This window comes from Oreochromis niloticus, linkage group LG7 (assembly GCF_001858045.2).
Source record: "Oreochromis niloticus isolate F11D_XX linkage group LG7, O_niloticus_UMD_NMBU, whole genome shotgun sequence".
NCBI lineage: Eukaryota > Metazoa > Chordata > Actinopteri > Cichliformes > Cichlidae > Oreochromis > Oreochromis niloticus.
The window spans coordinates 4,895,189-4,917,537 of record NC_031972.2 but is presented as its reverse complement, the minus strand read 5'-3'; the positions used below and the strand labels follow the sequence as shown (position 1 = coordinate 4,917,537).

The 22,349-nt window shown below is 41.9% G+C and overlaps 2 protein-coding genes across 4 annotated transcripts; one reads left to right on the top strand and one right to left on the bottom strand.

The window, feature by feature from the left end:
- The first annotated feature begins 642 nt into the window (after window positions 1-642).
- Window positions 643-11,081, top strand: gabarapl2 (GABA(A) receptor-associated protein like 2). Its single transcript, XM_003439413.5, has 4 exons — window positions 643-888; window positions 2,047-2,102; window positions 3,110-3,282; window positions 8,371-11,081. The coding sequence occupies exons 1-4, from the start codon at window positions 855-857 to the stop codon at window positions 8,483-8,485; spliced, it is 378 nt and encodes a 125-aa protein (XP_003439461.1). The 5' UTR covers window positions 643-854; the 3' UTR covers window positions 8,486-11,081.
- A 2,338-nt stretch (window positions 11,082-13,419) lies between these two features.
- adat1 (adenosine deaminase tRNA specific 1) lies at window positions 13,420-21,751 on the bottom strand. 3 transcript variants are annotated; one of them, XR_265861.4, is made up of 9 exons: window positions 20,985-21,302; window positions 20,678-20,746; window positions 20,540-20,594; window positions 20,322-20,452; window positions 17,535-18,126; window positions 16,202-16,347; window positions 15,487-15,623; window positions 15,320-15,406; window positions 13,420-13,720 (listed from the first exon to the last, which is right to left on the bottom strand). XR_265861.4 is itself a non-coding variant. In XM_019360826.2 (9 exons), exons 2-9 carry the CDS (start codon window positions 20,739-20,741, stop codon window positions 13,588-13,590), a joined length of 1,308 nt encoding a protein of 435 aa, XP_019216371.1. In that variant the 5' UTR covers window positions 20,742-20,746; window positions 21,713-21,751; the 3' UTR covers window positions 13,420-13,587. The 3 variants fall into 3 exon arrangements, 2 of the variants coding, with proteins under 2 accessions (XP_019216371.1, XP_003439606.1); XM_019360826.2 differs by lacking the exon at window positions 20,985-21,302 and adding an exon at window positions 21,713-21,751 and having other exon boundaries at window positions 15,524-15,623; XM_003439558.5 differs by having other exon boundaries at window positions 15,524-15,623.
- Between the last annotated feature and the right edge of the window lie 598 nt (window positions 21,752-22,349).

Below are 22,349 nucleotides of genomic sequence, written 5' to 3'. Positions count from 1 at the left end.
TTCCACCACTTGTTATTGAATCTGTGGAAGCTCCGCGATATCCACCACACGAAGTAACGAGTAACGAGCCTATCTAAATCCCAGTAACGAGTAACGCGTTCCTGGTTTTGGCATAATAACTAGTTACCGTGCTCGTTACCACAATAATAACGTAGTTACTGTAACGCGTTACTTAATAACGCGTTAGTCCCAACACTGGTAACTGTTAATATAGAGCGTTATTAAATTTATTGCTAATGCAAGTCATATGGCACATTGACTTCTGAGGAAATTTTAGATGCACTCCTCAACAGAAAGGTTGCCTACCCCTGGTCTAGACTGTTCTGTAATTATAAAACAGAATGTTTTGGCTGTTAAATTCTTTTTTTGTCTGTGGACTTATTGTAAATCAATAAATTGCTCTAGTAGAGCATCATTTAATTGCTTATTTGTTACTTAATTACTTTGTTATGAATAGCTATGAGGTGGGAAAAGCTGTAAAACGCATGAAAATACAGCTAAAAGTCCGAAATTTGTCATTTTTCACATTTTCCAAAGCCCCCTAATATGCCTGATTACACTCTTTGCCCGGCCCCGGACCTTTTGTTTGACACCCCTGCATTAGAAGCTTTCCTGCCGTTCGTAGCTGGACCGGGAGCACTTGAAGGCAGCACCACCACCACCACCAGCACCTCCCCTGTGTCAGACAGTGACGTCACCTCCCTGATAGACGGACAGCTGAAAGCTCCTGGCTCAGCGGGGTTGTTGACGTTTTGTTTTGACCGCTTTTGTCTGGATTTTTGGACATTATCCGCAGATTCAGAAGCCCGCCTTTCGACCCTGCCGTCACGCCTCAGTGCGGGGATCCAGCAAAGATGAAATGGATGTTTAAAGAGGACCATTCCCTCGGTAAAGGGGTTTGGATTGTTATGAAACGAGAGATCTTGTCATGTCACGCACCCTCCGTTCTGTGTCTTTCTCTCCGCATCCATTGTTGCCATCTCATCCCATATAGGTGTAGAAATGTATTGCTTGCCTCAGCATATAAATCCATGATGGCTGATGCTGCATGGCTAGCAACTAATGCTAACATTATTCTTGCAAGTGTGATGACCGCTGTCAAAATCGGGCTCACCTTTCAACACCCCTGATGCATCAAATCAGTCCTACCCTGAAATGTGTTTTCCCGTTGCATGCATGTTACTTCTTAACCAAAATGAATTTAAAATCCCCACAATTTAATGTTGCTTTGCCTTTATGTAATCCCTCTTTGAAACCCTGTGGTACTAACATGATTAAGGGCTGTCAGGGATTGTTGTGGCAAATTCGGCTGTATGCAGTAGGGCTACAACTTTTTCTGCTGGGTAACCCCTTCCAGGGTAATTTAACTAGGCCTCATAACTTAAATGGGTACTGAAGAGGGCTTCCTCAGTGATTCAGAGCTGGTAACACCTAACACAAACAGTGTAAGTGTTATTATGTTTATTAATAATGTGCCAGAATTTGGAACTGAGTTTGGTGTAAAGTTCTCTCCAAATTTAGATAGCTGAAACGGCTTTGCTCCTCAGCCTCTGTCTTCATACTTTCTTCAGATATCCTCGAGGTTCCTTTTTAAAGAAACACTTTCAAAAGTAGGCCTCTTAACTGGGCTAATGAAAGTGTGCACCTAAATGAAGCCACCACATCTTCTCACCCATCACCTCATCCTCTCTGACCTCTGTTCATTTTTTTCCCTGCTGCATGCAGTCTATGCTGCAATAGATGCTCTTTCCTCCTCCTGATATAATAATCACTTAATAAAAGCTGCTGATGTGGCTTACTACTGATCTGTGACAGTAATGCCTTTAAGTGTCCACTTTAACACACATGATCACACTGTGAGTTGATGTTAGAAAGCATCTGCCGCTCTGTCTGCGTAAGCTGCAGCCAGCCTTAATGCTGTGCTTGAATGTGCATTTGAGCCGATATATCTGACTAGGCTTGGCTTGAAAGGCCAGAGGAATCCCAAGAGGCCTCGCTCAGCCCTTTAATCTCTGATTTCCTGTTTGTTTCCTGTCTCTCCTTCAGAGCACCGATGTGTGGAGTCAGCCAAAATACGCAACAAATATCCTGACAGAGTACCGGTGAGTTGTGGGGGAGGGCAGTTAGAGTGAATGGCAGTTATGCGAGGGGGAGTGAAAATTAGCAGCTTTACTCTGATCTCAAATTTGAACTACTTTAGGTTATTAAATATAAATATCCAAATCATATTCTGCACCCAAAACCCGCTAAATTCACATCAGGATCGGGTAAATGTACAGTCCTCTGACATTGTTTAAATAAGCAGAACTGCAGCAAGCAGGATGGCCCATCTTTAGCCTGGAGGATGCAACATTCATGGTTTCCATAAAGAATTTGTGATTCTGATTGGCCAGACCACAGGATCCATCCATTTTCTTCTGCCTATCCAGCCAGAAAATGACCACAGGACAACTTTCCATTTCACCTCAGTCTGTCTTAATTAAGTTAGGCCCCAGCAGAGTGCCTAGGTCTGTTCAGTTTTTCTATTTTTTTCCATTGACCATGGTTTACTAATGTATTCCTAAGTCCATGAAGTGATTACTATAGAGAGTCACGTCTGTCTCTAATGCAGTAGAACACGAGGACCCCAGAGATAAAAATTTAAAATTAGTTTTCAGCCTTGTCCCTTGTGCAGCGGGATTTTCCCTCCTTTGTCTGAATCCTTTAATGATGTTGTGCATCACAGACGCAGCGACAGCCTGGGCACAGTCTACCTCTCGCACTGTGGCAGCTGGGATGGGCCACAGTTATGGCTCTGTTATGGTTTGGTGTTGCATTCAGCCAGTGAAAATTGCGAATGCAATAAAAACATACATGTATAGAAGAATCAGCCATGGATTGTGACACACCTTAAAACCTCACCAGTACCTTGCTGCTGAGGGCTTACTGGTGACATATGTTCTTACAATTTCACTCACAGACATTAATGTAAGGCTAAGCTTAATGGTCAGCCAGGAGCTTTCAGATAGGGAGTGCAGGTGTTTGCTACAGTATTGGGAGATTTGCGGCCCACACACAGCATGACCACAGTGTGTAAGAATGCATTTGTCTGTTAATGTGTGCACCCCAGGTGATAGTGGAGAAGGTTTCTGGCTCTCAGATAGTGGACATAGATAAGAGGAAGTACCTGGTGCCCTCTGATATCACAGTGGCCCAGTTCATGTGGATCATCAGGAAACGCATCCAGCTGCCTTCAGAGAAAGCCATCTTCCTCTTCGTCGACAAAACGGTCCCCCAGTCCAGGTGAGCATGTCAGTAAATTTAAAGGTCAAACTCATGAGTGTGCACCACAGAGACCACAGAACAGGGTATTTATTTTTATTGTACTTGTTCTTTCAGAATGGACTACAAAAAACCTTGTGCCAACACATTCTTCTCAATAATTTTATTAAATGCAAATTGGTTAGATGATTTGAACTTTTGAGTTAAACAATACCTTTGAAATGAATATTTATGCTGTATATTGTTAATATTTACTTTGAATTGCATGAATTGTACCTTGTAGTTGTAGCTTAAGAAAGAAATGTGAGTTTCGTTGATTTTTTTAGCATCTGTTCTCCTCACTCAGATGTCTCCTGGGAATCAAGAATGAACTGATTTGAGTTTAGTGGTCTCATCAGAATTCATTACATAGTTACAGCAAAATTTCTGCAATAAATATATAAAAATAAATATGTTTAAAATCTGTCAGCCACATTTTACCCTCGATCAACAGGGTGTAGAAGTATTTCTTATCCAACTCCATTTGAGGCTGAAGCTACACTTTCACCTCGATCAAAGCTTTCACCAGTTTTAAGATGACATAAGCTTCATGGTTGTTATAAGCATAAGTAAACAAAGAAATTGGAAGCACAGCTCAACTTGGTGTATACAGACAAACATGAACAAGAATAAAAGAGTAATATCATAATTAAAAACACTAAGTACATAGGGGTTAATCCTAATGTTAGCAGCTTTATCAATGGTATGGGTAAGCAGTGGAATAGATGGACATAATAGAGGTAGCTAAAAATAGCAGGGGTGGGGGTGTAGGGGGTGGATTGATCCAAATATCGATAGTATCGATACCAGCACTGGTATTGGTATTGGAGCGATACTAGCGCGATAGCATTGGTACTTTGTTTCTCCGTGCCTTGCTCCCATTCACCAGAACGTAGACATGTCTGTGTAAACACTGCTCCTCTTTGGACACTTTGCTGTCTTGTGTTTAGTTGCCCTTGGGTCACATGACTTACCAGCACTGAACAGCTGTAAATACTAAAAACAGTGATACTGTATGTATTGGAAGAAAATTATCTTCTGTGGCTACCCCATCAACATGTACAGAGACATGAAAGACCATGAAAAAGCGCAAGAAATGAAGAGAGGAGGTAATGTGTATGTAAATTCCTCAAATAGACCCAGACAGAGACAGAGCTCACTGTCACAGTCCTTTCAGAGAGGCAAAGAATATCCAGGTAGCTCACGTAGTGGTGAAGCTAATGTTAAATAATTCACGTCAGTTCATTAGCACAACTTAACATGGAAGTGTTATTGGTCACCATAATTGTTAGTGGTCATTGAAATATGTTCATGATGATTCATCTTATAAATCATGACACCCCACTCTCCACCATATATTATTTTTACTATTGTACTTTGCACTTAAGGTAGATATTGCACAGGGACCAGCAGTTTTTTGGATGTGGCAGGGGTCGGCAACCTGCGACTCCGGAGCCGCATGCGGCTCTTTAGTCCTTATACTGCGGCTTCATGTGGTTTGGGAAAAAGATTATAAGTATTTAACAGAATTTTATTTTATTTGTGTTCTTTTTTAAAATTTTAGTTCTAAATTGAAAGAGTATTGTGATCTTGAAATATAACAAAATTATATGCTGTTATTTTTCATCGCTCAAAATAAGCGTCACACTCGCATAAACCATACCCGCCGAAATGCCGTGCATTTATCGAGACTTTCAACTTCAGGTAGGCCAAATATAGATCTTCGGATCTCAATACGTATGTGAGCAGCTATTCTCCACCATGAACTACAGTAAAAACAAACACCGCTCACAGACGACAGTGCACAGTCCTGCGGAAAGATGAAAGTGACTTCGTACAGCCCCGATTTGCAGATGCTGTGCGCAGAGGCTCAGGAGCAGAAGTCCCATTGTAAACATACCACGGCAGACCCGACGATGTTTGCATGAACATGCTTTTCAGCATCTCTTTATTGACCACTTTTCAAACATGGTTGCTGTACCCACACAGCCGGGTGTAGCTTATCAGCTCACAGCCTGACACACACCAACACAACAGCAGAGAGAACACCGACTTTAAGCCGGTGAGGCTTGATTGCAGATGCCACTCAGGTGGGTCCGCCTCCCCTGCAGCGGCACTGCAGACCACGCCCTGCCACACACATTAACCACATAAAATAAATATTTATGCAGATATTTTGCAAATATTTATTTTTCATTTTTAGCAGCATAGTGCTTTTTTCAATTATTTTTGAAAGGTCAAGGCTCCACTACAGGCTGCGAAATCCCAGAGGATGACAGCTCACTACAGTTTTCGTTTGCTATATAAATAATTTTAAAATGTGTTCATTACATAAATAAAATGTAATCTTCTCTGTAGCACTTCATGGATTTCATAAGCAACACACTTTAGTTGTTTATACAAAGCATAAAGGTAAAAAACAATAACCGTGCTATCTTCATTTTAGATGTCAAAAAGTATTTGCGGCTCCCAGTGTTTTCTTTTCCGTGGAAACTGGGTCCAAATGGCTCTTTGGGTGTTAAAGGTCGCAGACCCCTGGTCTATGGGAAGAAGCTGTTTTATGCTCTTTATGCTCCTGTACCTTCTTTCAGAAGGCAGCGTGAAAGTCTCTCATCTATTCGTAGTTTATTCAGTTTAATCCAGTTTTACTTATATAGCACCAGTTTCTATCAAAAGTCACTTCATTGTGCTTCATACTGTGAGGGTAAGACCCTCCATTATTAGAAAGAAACCCCAGCAATCACATGGCCCCTTATCAGGAATCACTTGACAACAGTGGGGAGGACAAACTCCCTTCTAACAGGAAGAAATGTCCATCAGACACAGGCTAAAGTAGCTGCAGCCATCTGCTCTGACTGGTTGGAGGTGACAGGATGGGATCAGAGAAGCCGGTTTATCTAAGGAATCTGCTTCTGAGTTCTTTGTAGCATGCTGATACTGCTCTCCTTATTAAAGTCTAGCCACAGCACATACACCACTTCTTCACTAACAAAGCAATAATGCTGGAGCCAAATCTAGAACCAGTTCCGCAAAAGAAAATGGTTCTGGTACAACTTTTTTTGGCATCGTCTCTACTGATGTGGTTGCTCCAAGTAGTTTAGAATTGTTTAGCAAGAGGATGCCAAAGATGTTTCAGCAGCACAGCTCCTAGTCTGCAGCTTTGATCAAGTTTTATTTTTGATAAAGTAAAACTTGATAAATGGAACCAGAAGAAAGAACCAATAGCAGCTTTTTTTACTTTTAAAACTCAAACATTTGCAAATAAAAAAAACAATGTATTAAATACAAAACACCAAAAGTAAGAAAGTGTAGATGGTCTTGCTTCATTCTGCCTCAAAGGGACATATTTCATACCAAGTGCTCTTGTTTTCTTTGTGAACCGCCTACAACAGCGTGTTGTTGTTGGGTAGTCAGATTTGTGTCACAGTGAGTGCTGATGTGAGGCTGCGGAGCTGCACCAGGACCTGATTTTACAACCAGTAAATCAGAAACATTTATTAAAGAATTCAGTGCATTCTGGGCCAGTGATGGTGTGAAATGCTCCTGGAGTTTAATGTACAGTCACTGAAGTGGATCTATTTCAGTGCTGACCCCTAACAAATATATGATTTCCTGTTTTGCAGCTCATCAGCTGCGAGGGATTTTAGAATAATTTTTTTTATGAGGAATTTATTCCACACGTAAATCAGCTGTTGTGAGGACTGTTTATATTCATGTTGCAAAAACATGCATCTGACCTCCTCAACCTCACGTTCCCATTGAAGGTATTATACAGACGGCCTGTAGTTTTTATCAGATTTGACAGTGAGTCTAATGAAATTTAGACACATTTAGACACAGTAGAGCTTAACATTGCTCAAGTCTTTGTCATATTTGACGTGACATAACCCCTGGTTGCTAGGGAAATGTGTAACCCCAGACTGGTTGGCAGCTGTCCCAGGTAAGTCTCTGTAATTACTAGCTAAGTAGTTGTAAAATCGACGTGGTTCCCACCTTTAAAGCAAACGCTGCAGCTAACTTTTACTTTGAAGGCAAACGGTCTGCAGTTCTGCTTTTGCAGTTTAACTCTGAACAGTGTGAAAAGTGCAGGTTTTCTGCATGCAAACCCATTATTGGTTGCCCACAGAAAACAACAATCTGGGCCTTGAGGGTTAAACTAGGCCAGCCCATAGCAAGTTTGCCCTTTTGGGTGGGCAGTGGGTCTATCCACAGATCTCCCGCATGAACCCATGAACATTTGCTAGGATGATTGTCACACGCCCAAAACCACAGACAAGTTAACATCACATATTAACTTGTATCTACAAAACCTCAGTACATGCAGTTAAATCCTGGTGCTTAGATTACAGTTTCAAATTACTTTTATATCTGTTCCTCCATTCAAAGGGTGGACCTGCCCAAATAACTACTGGGTCGAATTACCAAAGTCACTATAGAGTGGTGAGAGTTGCTTCCAGAAGGATTTTGATATATCTGTGCACTGTATATAAAGGATGTACATATTGGGCTAGTATTGGGCCACAACTTAGGCTCAGCTTCTGAATCCGGTTTTCAGTCTCATTGAATTTCAGTCCTGTGGCATCAGCGCATTAACTGTGCACCAGGAGCTTCAGGATAGGGGTTTCCATGGCCGAGCAGCTTCTGTAGGTGTAATGTGTTTGTTGCCCAGGCCTTTTTTATATGGTGTCAGCCTGAAAGTGAATCTGTTCCACAAGAACATTTGATATGCGTTTGTTTTAATTGCCAGCAGGTTCTTTGCTCTGCGACGTCACTTTCCGATTACTTAATGGGCTAACTCGAAGTAGTTTGAAGTGATACTGAGTAAAGCATGAAGTTAATTTTGTAAATTATGGTCATGATTAGGGTCAGAAACCGGGATATCCGATAGCCGTCTTCCAACATGTCAGTCAGAAGCTCACACTCATGACCTCTCAAAACAACAAGATGAAGGTGGCGAAAACACTCAGCGCAGTAATGCTACGATGTCAAATCTGTCTTTAGGTAAAGCCTGTGGATATGAATGACTGTTTTGTGCATCATCTAACGAGTTTGGTTTTTACTGTGTTTCAGTCTGACGATGGGCCAGCTGTACGACAAGGAGAAGGACGAGGACGGCTTTCTGTACGTGGCCTACAGCGGAGAAAACACCTTTGGTTACCAGGCCTTTTATACAGCACAGGGTTAATGCATAACTGATTACTAGTTTCTCTCTCACACGCGTGCGCACACACACACACACACACACACACAAAAACCCAAACACACCGACACATTAGGGCTTAACATATACTGGTGCATAGTGCTTCAGAAATTGGCCTTTACATGTGTTATACAGGTAACGCACCTACACATTTGGCACTCTCATTTCTGATCAGTTTTTGATACTTAAAACTGCAAATTTATGATGCGAGTATGCTACAATAAACAAACCTTTTTTTCCCCAGAGGCTTGGATGATGTTAAAAAAATGCTTAACTTTGTCATGATCTCCGTTTTCAAGGCCAGTTATTGAGAGAATTATCTTTAACACTGCCGTGAATCTGAATAACAGTCATGTACATTATAGCCTCTTCAGATACCATTCATCGTCCTGGCACTGTTAATAAAAACACACACACAGACACACATATGCACAAACCAATCATTATGTGACCCAATCAAGCTCCATTTTATCTGTTGTCACAGATATTTATGTTCAGCGGAAGTGAGAAAGAGACGCAGTAATCCTGTGACTAGAATATTTACCCGCATTCTTTGTATTGCTCATCATATCATGTATGAAATGTTCACCACAAGTCAAAAGATACTCTGTAGAAAGATAGGCTTGAAGGCTGATCATAAGCACGTGAATGACGGCAGCTGAATGTTGAAAATGGCTGTTAGCCGGCGCCACTCCTCGGGATGTTACCGAGTCCGCCCCAGCCCCACGGTTAGTTTCTCTGCACAGGATGTTGTGCTGGATAAACATGAATTCATTGAACTGCTTCAAAAAATCCAACACTTTACTTGAAGTTTTAAAATACCGTCAAAAAAAAAAAACATTTAACATATAAACAAAATACAATTAATGACAAAACAACTTTATAATTAATAAAACCTTAACGAATAGTTCCTGATTTTAGAGACAGAAATCGTTATTTATTATTATTTATTCACTGAACTTTTAAAAATTTAACATTTCTGTTCGAACCCATTAAGTTCTGAAATGTTCAGGCGGAGTTATTCTATGAATATTACACTCACAGCATTATAAAATACTCCAACAGTCTTCTGATTCCCCCTGATTCATAATAACCTGTGAATGAGTTTAGCTAATTATAAATGATGTAATGGTACAAGTCAAACCGCTCTTGCAGTGTGAGCAACTCAGCTATGCAGTGTTTATTTAGCACTGGGAGTTTCATGTTCCTGCCAACTTTGTTGTCATTACTCACTCATTTTTGCATATATGCTGGTCTGTAAGTCACCGTGCAACATGGATGACAGGAGTGTCGCGTTACCGTCTCAGCCAGCGTGCGCAACCACGAGCGGCAGGGAGGCGACTGCAGTTCACAGCTGTGGGTGAACTTATCTCTTTTTTCTTTTTCTAATCCAATATTTAAAATTTTAGCATTCAGTGTTTTATTTTTGCTACCTGTGTCTTGGGGTGCAGTCGAGTCCTTGTGTGACATTTAATTAAAAAGTAAAGCTATTTGAATTGTATTAAACTCGTATGAAAGTTGATGTTTAAATCCTGTTTAACATTTAATTATGGGCTCATTAACCAGAATAATAAAGAGCTCGCTATTTATTTGCGATTTTTATTTCTGGGAAAACTCGTTCCTCATGAAATGTGACTGGGAATTGAAGTTTCACAGACCTGCAATTAAATTGTTTTGCGCGAGTCCTGCTGTGTCTTTTGTGTTATTAATGAGCTGTGATAACTGGGATTTACTGCTCAGTGCATTGCACCATTTCACTTTAGGGAGCTCCAAAAATGGACAGTAAAGAGCCGAAAGGATGAGATCTTCATTTAAACGGAACTTCTTGGCTACTCACAAAACACACTTAAAACCAGGGCTGGAGGATGTATTCTGGTCTTTACTTAAATAAAAGTAATTTAGTAAAACTATATTTGTAGAGGCAGAGATTAAAAAAAAAAAAAACAGCATTACAAAACTGAAAAATGTAACAGAAAAAATCAGCATAAAGTGATTAAAAAATTTGCATTTCATCAGAATCTTTTCTGAATGTGTAATGAGATTTAAATATGATTTTTAAAACAACGGGAGAACCATCGGGTTAAAAAACACGGAGGTCTCATCTATTTTTAGCTGTATTTAGGCTTGCAAACATGGCTGGAGCGAAACATGCGTTTAGAAATAATGCGCCGTGCTTTGTCATTAACTTCAAGTAAAGTGTTGTTTGGGTCTTTGGCTGCAAAGCATTCACAGCCTTTTGAGCTCTCAGCTCTCATGTTGCATTCAATATGTCTTCAAGCTTGTAACTGAGACAATAAACTTGTATTTAAAAAGTTTAACAAATTCAAAGACCAATGTTTCTATAGACCTCATACACACAGATTTATGGCCGGAGGAGATGCCTCCTGCTGGCAGGTTTAAGACTCGCACTGGCTTCATTTTGCACACCTGAAAGTTACGCCTGTCCGTCCACTGCAGAACGTCTCTGGATAAAGTATCTGTGGCTGAACTTTTAGTTGCAGCTGTAGTTTCTGGTGCTGATTTCCACCCATCATTTGACCTCGTTGCAGTTTTCATGTCTGCGCTCCACAAAGCTGGTTCAGGATCGTAAACACTGTCTGATGTTGTGTAATATGCAGTGGTAATTCTTATTTCATCAGTGCTGTATGAATATAAAACATGTTAAAGACATAAAGCAATTTTAGATATCTGATAAAGGGAAGGTAGCTGGAAGACCTGACCAATAAAAGCTAATATAAAATTTACTGTGTGGTCTTTGACTTTCAGAGTTTAACAGCTGTGTCCCTATTTTTCATGTATCATACACATAAACACTACATGATCATGTAAGGTGGTCCGAGGAAGATTCGCACAATTAAATGCAGAATGGCTCTGATCGCGTTGACGTCTTTACAGTGGAGTTCAAGCTCACTTCTTTGTTTTTAAAGGGACACCGCCACATTTACTTCCCTCATCTTCCCACAATGTCCTGGAGGAAGTTTAACAATGGGTAAAATCCCTGTATCCTTTTTTTTTTCATTATTCTTTTGGCCAGATTGGACATTTTGTGACCCCCTGGCTTTTCTAATAAATCTGTAGTCTTTGCTGATGACACGAGTTATTCTCTAGAAATCCTTTGGAGCATCTCTGGAAGTCAAAGCTCAGACTGGGAAACGTCACAGTGAAATAGATTCACATAGATACACAACAGTGATCATTAAGCTACTGAGTCAGAGTTTATAAATAAATTATCCTAATATTTGGCAAATACTGTGTGCCACATTACCTGTGGCAGATATTCATATGTTCTTCAGGTTCGGTGATATCAAAGTCGGCCATGACCACGGACCCTTTAAAGTCTAAATACTGCAAAATACATTTACTGGCTTAATCAGCCACTCTCATAGCAGAAACTGTGTAGTTAGGGTCAAGATGACCTGTTGAAGTTCAAACAGAGCATCAGAATGGGTGATTTAAGTAACTGTGGCTGGTTTTCTTCAGGAAATGTTTCCAGCACCTTGTCGAATTAATGCCACACAGAATTAAGGCACCTCTGAAGGCAAAAGGGGTCAAGGTGTGTCTAAAGAAGCGAGTGTTTGCCCCTGGTTCAGTTTTCCTGTAAGGTCTGTTTAATCAGACCTCCTGGGCTAAATCAATCATTCAAATACAAAACTCTGTTTTTTCTGTATTAGTCCAACGTTCACAGACTAAAATTATGAAGCTGTTAAAGATTCTCTTGAATCTAAAGTATAATTGGTATTGTTTTCCCTTGGCGTGTAGCGCTTTTATTCATCTGATTATTGAATTGTGCAGTTCTGGAAACATCAGCTTTCTCTTAAATAGAAAAGAACTACAATGAATCCCCTCATGCCAAGGGAAAAAAAATCCAACTGCATTAACTTCAGGTTTATTCATGCAACTATCCATATATTTAAAATAATATATAGAATATAATTCAATTTTATTAATATAGCACACAAAACACAATGAGGTGCTTTATATTGTAAGGTAAAGATCCTACAATAATACAGAGAAAACAACAAGAATCTACAGCTTTCTATGAGCATTTGGTGACAGTGGGAAGGAAAAACTCCCTTTAACCAGGAAGAAACCAGGTGCGGGGATAAGCGGCCATCTGCCACGACCTGTGGTTATTTTTTCCCTGAGCTACAGGCGAGCTTGCACTTTTTGCCCTGATGTAAGCAGATGTCTGCAGCCCGGTTCTCTACATCTCTACAATGGAGGTGAGGAAAACAGCTCAAAGTCGCTGAGGAATGAGAATAAGAAAATTGAAGGCATCCTGGACATAAGCCACCATGTGCTGTTTGTCATTAGCAGAGAGGAAATAGCAGGAATCAGCTGAGCCACATCACCAACTGAACTGATCCTCTGTCCCTGCACCGTGGTCCTGAATGAACGACCTAACTGTTCGTGCAGAAATGTGCAGCTTTAAATTTGTCTTTACAATAATGTGTCTTAGACAGGCCAAGTTAACAAACTGGTGCGAAAACAATTTTGCAGGGTTCAAACCACAGCCAGAAAGTAACTGCTGGTCGTCTCCTTATGATGAAATTAGAAAGCTTTTCCCAGATTTTGCCAGTTCAACCTGATAAACCAACTAAAACAATTCCTTTGATTCCAAATTTTGACATAGTCTGGGACTTTTGGGGCATCTTCATGTTTTTAATGCAGGATGCATTCAAACTAGGAGTGAGACTGGAGGCTGTGTTTTCCTGTGCAGGTATGAATGGCTGTGCATTTTTAAGAACACCAGGCAGCTGGAGCCACAACATGCACTGTGAAAATAAGCTATCGTGTGTGCAGCATCACCAACAGTTTCAAACAGCGTGACAGCGCAGAGCGTCCTGCTGAGGCAAACCTGCGCTGCAGACCAGCTGAGCCAACACACACACAGGAAGAGAGGAAAAAGACAGCACAAATTAAAGAAGCCAAGCTTGTCCTTTTATTAAAAGGGTGCTGCGATCCTTTGTTCTCGGCAGCGTGTTTGAAAACTGAGTTTCACAAATTCAAACCTTGGGCGACCTTTGACCTCTCAGTTTCTCCTACAACAATGCCGCTTTGTCATCGAGCCTGTCAAGAGGGAGTTTTCAGTGGAAGAGGAGGAGGTTTCTGTCACTGCGCGGCCACAGAGGGAATGCCTGACTGCGCAGCTGCTGCCAGGCCTGCTGGTACGACTGGGAGGCCTGCTTGTAGTCCCAGTAGGTTTGCAGCTCTGCTTTCCTAGACACATGTAAGAAAAGAAAATCCTCGATGTAAAACAAGAAGCAAAAGCTTGTCTTCTTACTCTAAGTTACTTTTAAACCACTACAGAAGTACAAATTTAAAAAAAACATTGTCTGAAACTCATTTTGTGCGGGATTGCTGCTACAACCTGTTAGCAGGTAAAATGAGCCGAAGCTTAAGTTCTGTAATTCAAGATACATCATTCAAAGGGAGAAAGTGGATAACTGTGTGTTAGATAGTAGAAACAGATTGTTCAAATATCTGCTGGTCACCGTGGTTACTTGAGCCACTGTAGTAAAGAAGAACATCTTGTAGATAAAGTGACCAGGACTGACGCTCAAAAGGCAGATTAACGATTGATTTCCTTCAGCTGCAACTTCCTCCTTCGTCTGCTGTTTCTCTTCCTCAGACATACCATTGTCATTAAGTCCTGTCATTGTGCTGAGCTGAGTGTGAGTGTTTACAATACGTCTGTTGTGTGTGGGCCGTATCACGTTTTCTGACAAACACAAGGACCTTTGTCCTCCATTGTTAGTCATCAGAGTTTCCTTTACTCAGATTCATTTTCAGGAGACCTACTGTCATCCTGAACCCAGGCTTCCCAATTAATGTATCACAGCACACTACGGGATCCCCAAAAACAAGGACGATGCAAACAAAGTGACCATGTGACAGACTTAATGTAAGTACACAGCCAGGGATTCAACTGCGAGGACCAATTTTCACATAAACAAACCTTCCAGATTCCCGTCGAGTGCAACAAGAAACAGCAGCAGCCTTGGACATTCCTTTATTTGCTAACAGCCTGGCATGATTCAACCACGGTGGTGGTTTTATTTATAGTTTAACAAGCAACAAAATGAGAGCAGAACAAAGGCGTTTCCAAACCAGCTGAGAGAAATAATACCTCCAGCATGTCCTGGGTCGGCACCCGTGATCTCCTCGCAGCTGGACACCACATCCTCAGCCCATCTCTAAAAGAGCACCGAAACCTTCAGAAGTTCAGCTGCTACCCCGAAATCATGATCAAAGGTGAGGTAAGGAACAAAACACAGCACCCCATCCAACTTCTCCACCTAACCTGAGATCCACATGGCCTCAGACTTGGAGGAGGTGCTAATTCGGAGCTCAGTCAATTCAGACTCGATTCCAAACTTGCTCCGGTGTAAGCTAAAGGTCAATGCTTGATGAAGCCTCAATACGAAAGCTTAATACAAAAAAAAAATAAAAAAAAAATCACCTGATAACTTCATAAAGCGATCAGTAAACATGAAGCCAATCAGCAGCAGCATAGCACACAAGTCTGAAAAAGTGCACATGCAACATTTTATAACCCACAGCAGGCTGGAAAACTAAGACTGAGGAATTCAAACCAACCCCACCTGTTTAATATGAGCTTAGCAGTTCGATTGCATAACATGATTTCCAGTAATGAGTGTGATGTGAACATTTCCTTTTTGACTGGTGCACGTAGTTTCATGTGAATGAGAGTTGCACAAACTGAGAGAAGCTGCACTGTTCTTCGAATATTGCAGCTCTCGTTGGAGCGTTTTCAAAAACTGCAGTGAGTTTCTGAAAGAGCCAATTGTTTCTTACCTGAGAGAGTTGGGGAGAGCCGAGGGATCGGTGGCCGACACCAAAGACAAGAAGGAATGAAAAAGCTCCAATTTGCACAGAAGAGACCTGAAATCAGAGAAGCACGCTGGGATGTTTCAGAAAGGTCAAAAAGAGCTGTTAGAATACAGCAAACAGTGAAAACTCACATGGCACTCGTGTATGACGACACTGGATTGGTTCTACCTGGCTTTTGCTGTTCCCAGGGCCTTCTTGGTGACTCCGTGTTTGTAGCCGTTAGCGGTGACATCTAGTGGCTGCTCTGTTATGTTACACCAGCTGATGGCTGAAACACAGGCAGCAAACCTCTGACACACAGAGATTCTAATAACTGCAGCTCAGGGCTGGAGCGGTTTAAACACAATAAAACATTAATTGAAACCATAAAAAGAACATAAAAGACAATAAAACCAATAAGGGACTATCATTAGAAAAACTGATACCGTTAACAGAAAGCGACAGCTGCAAACAACCTAAACTGAGAGAGGCCTGCAGACAGCCTGAGTCTAGCAGATACTCTTGATTTGAAATCCTTTCTTATCTCATGCTCAGTTCCTCCTCTAAAGCAAGCCGTTTTTGGTCCCTTCCCCCTGTCTTTAAGCCAAATTTCCTGACTGGGTGATCCTCACAAACAGAAGGTCTGAGCTGCAGGTGGGTGTGGCTTCTTTGAGACGACAATATTAGGTATAGTGGATGATCGATGTCAGGTGTTGACATCTAGTTTTTTGGCACCTATAAATAATTTAATGCAAAATCTTTCTGAAAGCTCTGAATATGAAAGCTGCAAACAGACAGGAAATGAGTATTCATTCAAAACATTTCTGCTCATTCACAATTATTTTAACTTCATGTGGACAGTCCTACCTGCCCCGCAGGGGGAGATGCGGCCCTGGCCGGCCTGGTGCTGGAGCTCTGTTTGAGCCTGGCTGAAAGGAAACTCCAACGTGGCCTGGAGCAGCTCGGGTGGACGTACGGAGAAACCGGCAGGGAGGTCCGATACACAGGCGCACCTGACAGCAAGGACTACATTTAATTGAGTGTGGTCGGATTTGCTGAAGACTATTCACTGACTAACACCTGCAGTGCTGCAGGTATTCCACTAAATTCCACAGAATTTAGCAGCTAGAATGCAGAAAATTCCCACATGATTCAAGTGATATCAAAGCAGTTCTTTATTGATGCATGAGGTATCAAAATACATATCTTCATGGGTGAAAGAGTTCATTGTCTGTGTGATTAAGTGATAATCACACAAACTGACAGCTACCTTGATGTAACCACTTGGCCCGTTTACAGATGTTAGGCTGTCAGAAGGCAGATTATATGGCCCAAGGATGTGGTTTGTTTGTTTGTTTGTTTTTTTTAAACCAGCACCAGTTGTTGCCTATCCAACAAATACTACAGCAAGAACACTAAGCTGTCTTAAGTATTTGCTCGTCTGCTTTCACGTGCATATGATGATATGTAGGAGTGTGTTTATGGGAATTTTTGACCAGGAATCCCAAATACAGGAAGGTCTGGGACCGGCTATGTTTAAAAGTCCTAATCTCTGAATCCCATGAGTATTACCCACTAGGCAAACACAGCTTAGATGGAGCCAGGGAGGAGACACCCAGCTCAAACTGCTACTCAGCTGTCCGGATGCCAATCCTGAAGGCGTGCTTGCCAGGGTGGCTAAGCCCGCTTCCTCTTCAGCCACACCCGTTACCAGCAGCTCTCCTCTAAATCTGTACACTTGGTAACTGACTGGTTTAAATGCAGTAGCTTGGAAAACTAAACCCCAAGGATCTGTTCATTTTTAAGGTTATTGTTATCTCTAGTATTTGTTATGCACAACTGACTGTTCACTAATAAAAAAATTTAAGGATATAATGGATTGCATTTATATAGCGCTTTTCTAGGCACCCAAAGCGCTTTACAATTAAATTCACTCTCACATTCACACACTGGTGGAGGCAAGCTACAGTTGTAGCCACAGCAGCCCTGGGGCAGACTGACAGAAGCGAGGCTGCCATGTCGCGCCATCGGCCCCTCTGGCCAACACCAGTAGGCAGTAAGGTAAAGTGTCTTGCCCAAGGACACAATGACCAGGACAGAGAGAGCAGGGGATCGAACCGGCAACCTTCCGGTTACAGATGAGCTTCCCAATCCCCTGAGCCACAGCCATATATGAAATAAGCAGCCGGTTCAGCATTACCTTGTGACCAAAGCTCTCTGCATGACTTCTTGGTCATATGGACACTTCCCCACCACCACGGTGCTGAAGTACAGAGCCTCCTGTAGGTAATGGGACAGCAGTGCACCCTGGAAGCCCAGCACCCCCCAGCGGGCCATCTTGTCGCTGCAGGAGAGGGAGAGAGTTGGCTCTCCTCTGCCGGGCTTCACCCGGAGCACGCCCGGACTGTGATACCGCACCCCAGGCTGCAGAGGGTCAGCTGGGCCACCCAGTACACACTTGGCCCCTGTTCTGTGAATGTCTGAGACCTGATGATGCAGCCCAGCACCATCAGTTTGAGCCAAGTCTGCAGAGCTGCTGGTTTGTGAGGGTGTTTCCGATGTTTTGTTAAAGTTTAGTGATCCACACTGTTCTGTGTCTCCTCTGTCCTCCTCCTTCATCTCTGCTGTCTCCTCCAGACGAGGCTGCTTAGAGTTTTGCACCTCGCCGGATTCCTCTGCTTTCCTTTTCAGGTCTCCTCCTCCATCAGTCTGTTCATGGCCCTTTACCGATGTGACAGGAGGGCAGGGCTGAGGCTGGCTGTCAGTCATGGGGATGATGGAGGCGTCGCCACCTTCAGATCGGACAAACAAATGGCATGAGGGCACACTTCTGCATGATAAAAGCCACGATACACAGTTTAGATAAAGGTATGGTTAAAGGTAGAATAAATATACTCTGAAAGACAAAAAAAATGGAAAACGCCTGCAGACACCTCACAGCTAATAACAAATATTACAGTTTAAGTAGTAACAGATAAATCAACAAATACATCTAGATAACATTCAGCTCAAGCTTAAGGACATCACAAAAGCCAACCGATGTCTTGAGCTGGTGTTAGCATCAGGAGTCGACTAAGGCTACACAGACTCAAAGCATCAATTGAAATGAACCATGCATCACAAAATTATAAATAAAATTAAATCACAGATAACTTGGCATCAGTAACCACTGATCTCCATCATAAAGAGTAGAGACTTCAGACCATCATCAACTCACTGTTACATAAAAAGAAGGCCCATCAGCGGCTGTACAAACTGAACTCCAACCTGCTGCTGACCTTCTACCGCTCGTCCATTGAGAGCCTGCTAACCTACTGCATCACATAATGGTACGGCAGCTGCATTAAGGCGGATAGAGTGAGGCTTCAGAGTGTAGTCAAGACAGCACAAAAGATCATCGGCTGCCCTCTCCCCTCCCTGATGGACATTTATTCCTCCCGCTGCCTCAGCAGAGCAGCAAACATTATCAAGGACAGCTCCCACCCTGGTTTTAACCTGTTCAGCCTGCTTCCCTCAGGGAAGCGCTACAGGTGCATCAGCACAAAGCACCACAGACTCAAAAACAGTTTCTTCCCTTAAGCCATAACCACCCTGAACTCACACATGCACCGATAACACAGTCCCACCCCCCCATTTTTCCCATTTCCCTCTATAAACCACTGTGCAATACTAGATTCTATGTGCAATAAACCGAACTGTATATGGAAACTATTTATTTACATATTTACTTTTGTCTTCTTACACCGGATTGTATATTTGTACACTTTTATACTTTTTTTCTGTTAATACTGTTCATATGTAAATAGTGCTGCAGAAGTGTGCACCCCCACCCCCACATGTTTGCACTGAGTTGGAGATGCTCTGTATCTCATTGTACAACAGTATAGTCACAATAAAGGCATTCTATTCTATTCTAAACACAAAAACATATTTAACTAAACAATTTTCTCAGTTATAACCAGAAAATATGACTAACCAATGTCTGCATTCTCGATATTTGTGTGCATATTGGACTTTACAAGACTGCTTGAATTTTTTCTTTCACATTTTACCTTCCTATACTCACATATTTTTCATGCACTATCGCAAATTACAGATCTTGACTCATTTTTATGGCGAGAGAGGTCAGTGAACTTTTGAACTTTTACGTAAAAATAACATCAACAACAACTCATTAACATTTTTTTCTGTCATTTTTAAAACTATATGTATATTGTAAAGTTTTTGATACAAGAAGCTGAAATTTCACAGCAATCATTACACATGTCAAAACTTTGGACCATAAAAGTTTTGTGTAAATCAGAGATGACTACGCAGGTGAGCGACGATGATTTGAGATGGAATTACTTTTTCTCTTTGTTCCCACCGAACTGTGCCGGTCTCTGTTATAGCGCAATGTGATTGATCACAAATGACCACTGTTCTCTGCATGAAAAGGCTGGACTGACTTCCTTCACAAACAAGAATAATTATGTCAAGTCCTCAATTATAATTTTACCGTAAAGAGGTTGGAGAGTTAAACATTAACAATCCTTATCAGAAATGCATCTTTATTATTTATCGGCCAACAATAGCGCTGCTGACTAGATTTAGGTTTACTGGTTAATAAGTGGACATTAAATGTTATCAGTGGTGAATATTTAACTGCTGCCACATCGATTTTGCATCAAAGCTCAAGAGCTGAAAGACTTTTAAGGCTATTTGTTTGCGTCTCTGTACAAGTGGGGATTATTACAAGTTATCATTCTTAAAGACCTCTGTTACACTCTGCTAGAATGGGTATATAATCAAAAAACAGAATAAATCTAAACTGGGTAAGTTACCAAACTACCTCACATTAACTCACATTAACTACAGCTGATAACCCAGCCATCTCTGTGTAAGCAATAGCCTTGATAGATCTGGTTTACACGGCTTTATTTCCATCTACCATCTGTTGTGTGCAACTGTACTCGTTATTGTCGCTGTCCTGTGTGCTGACACTCACAGGGAGTGTGACTGGTAAACAGGAGAAAGGACACTCCAGGCCGAAGCTTCCACTTTCCTCGCTCATCTGCTGCACAAAACACAGAGCTGCCCCGACCGCTCACAGCCCCGTGCAGCTCCTGGATCAGGTACCTACAAATAAAAACACACATACACACACATAAAGCAATCAGCACAGTCAAACAGCCTGCAGTGACACAGATGGGTGCATACACACACCTGATACATCCCCTCCTGGCAATGACCTCTGCATGGCTGTCGTTAAGTACATCACCTGAATTAAAAAGGAAAACAAAATTTGGTTTGCACAATCCACACCTTCAGCATCTGAGACACAAAACTTCCATCCGCACACACCTGTGGGACTCATGGCGGTCTGTCCAATACATTTGGTCCCAGTTCCCAGGGAAACAACCTCCATGGCAACTGTGATGGAAAAAATATCACATCACTATACCTCACTGGTTTACGCATTTTCATATCAGTGTCTATAGGTCCGCTGAAATATACTTTATAGACATAATTTAGAACAATTTAAAGCCTTCTTCTCCATCTTCAGAAAACTTTAAATGTCTTTTTAGCAGTGAAGTTTGGTAGAAATGGGAAAAAATATAAATGAAACTGGGGTTTTAGAACAATGGACTGGTCCATCCTGCTGAACAACCTGAGTGAGAGTCAGCTCCGCGGGTGATCTGGAGCACAGCGGCCAGCAGGGTCCACTCTCTGCCCGGCTCAGGCTTCCCTCTGCGGGGAAGCTGACTGAAACGCTCGTAGCACAACTTGGCGACTTCATCCGCGCTCACCACATTAAAGCGACCGGGAAGGCGGGTGTGAGCACTAGTAGGCATTTCAGATATGAATACATTCACCGTTAATGTCCCGGTGTCACCCGAACACTACAAAGGTAGCATTTTTATTTAGAACTACGACCAACTCCTGTGCACTTCCGGCGAACGAGAAGGAGAAGAAATTACTTCCGGGCCCAGCCAAGGGAAGAGGCAGTGTTGCCAACTTAGCGACTTTGTCGCTATATTTAGCGAGTTTTCAGACCCCCTAGCGACTTTTTTTCTTAAAAAAGTCGCTAAAAAAAGACGTGAAAGCGCGCATCGCTTTTACTCTCAACAAGCAGCGGGTGCTGTAACACAGTCAGTTCTTCTTTTACTCTTTTACTCTTATGCTGTTTTGTGGATCACAAGGTTTAAAACTACTTATAAACACACACACACAAAGTAACTCCACCAGAGTGCCTATTTCGGATCACTTTTGCCGGTCCAAGCCCGGGTAAAGGAGCAGGGTTGGAATTGTGACATTGAAAAAAACAATAATTGCTAAAAGAAATTTAATTTGTAGTTCTAAATAAACTCTAAATGCATTTAGGACGTTTTTACTCACTTTATGTCTCTTCCACGATGTTATTTCTCTCTCCAACAACATAGGTTACAATTATATTAGCATGACCAATTATGCAAATTAGGTGATGACGTCATTTAGCGACTTCTAGCGACTTTTAGGACAACCAATAGCGATTTTCCTTACTGAGGAGTTGGCAACACTGGGAAGAGGTACTTTCACAATAAAAGTCATATCTTCAGCACTCTATTTCAATACATCCACCAGCACTCTTCTGCACATCACCAAACCACCTCATCCTTTCCTCTCTGCCCTCGCCCCAAACCGACCGACCTGAGCTGTCCCTGTGATATACTCGTTTCTAAGCATTACCATGAAAATGTGAAAACTCTTGCACAATCAATTCTTCCTGCACTTCTTTGTTATTAATTAAGTCAAAGTGACAAAATCAGAGAAAGCTTCTGTTAACTGATGGCTGCATAACTTCAGAGTGCCTGGACAACTTCCTGCATGACATTTCAGTGACTTCCCGGCAGATTGCCACCCAGGGATGTTTCAGACCGTTGGATCTTCATAGTATCCCGACCAAACATTCTCTGTCATCTGGAATCTTGTTGTAGTTGTTTTATAACGTCTGTGGTTGGTTTGTGTCCCGTTTTTGCATCTCTCTGTGGTCTCA

Coding starts and splice junctions, on each gene's coding strand:
- gabarapl2 (XM_003439413.5), top strand. CDS start 855: ATGAAATGGATGTTTAAAGAGGACCATTCCCTCG. Junction 889..2,046: donor TAAAGAGGACCATTCCCTCG/GTAAAGGGGTTT, acceptor TCTCTCCTTCAG/AGCACCGATGTGTGGAGTCA. Junction 2,103..3,109: donor AATATCCTGACAGAGTACCG/GTGAGTTGTGGG, acceptor TGTGCACCCCAG/GTGATAGTGGAGAAGGTTTC.
- adat1 (XM_003439558.5), bottom strand. CDS start 21,168: ATGCCTACTAGTGCTCACACCCGCCTTCCCGGTCGCTTTAATGTGGTG. Junction 20,453..20,539: donor GCCAGGAGGGGATGTATCAG/GTGTGTGTATGC, acceptor TTTTATTTGTAG/GTACCTGATCCAGGAGCTGC. Junction 15,624..16,201: donor CATCTCCCCCTGCGGGGCAG/GTAGGACTGTCC, acceptor CCTGTGTTTCAG/CCATCAGCTGGTGTAACATA.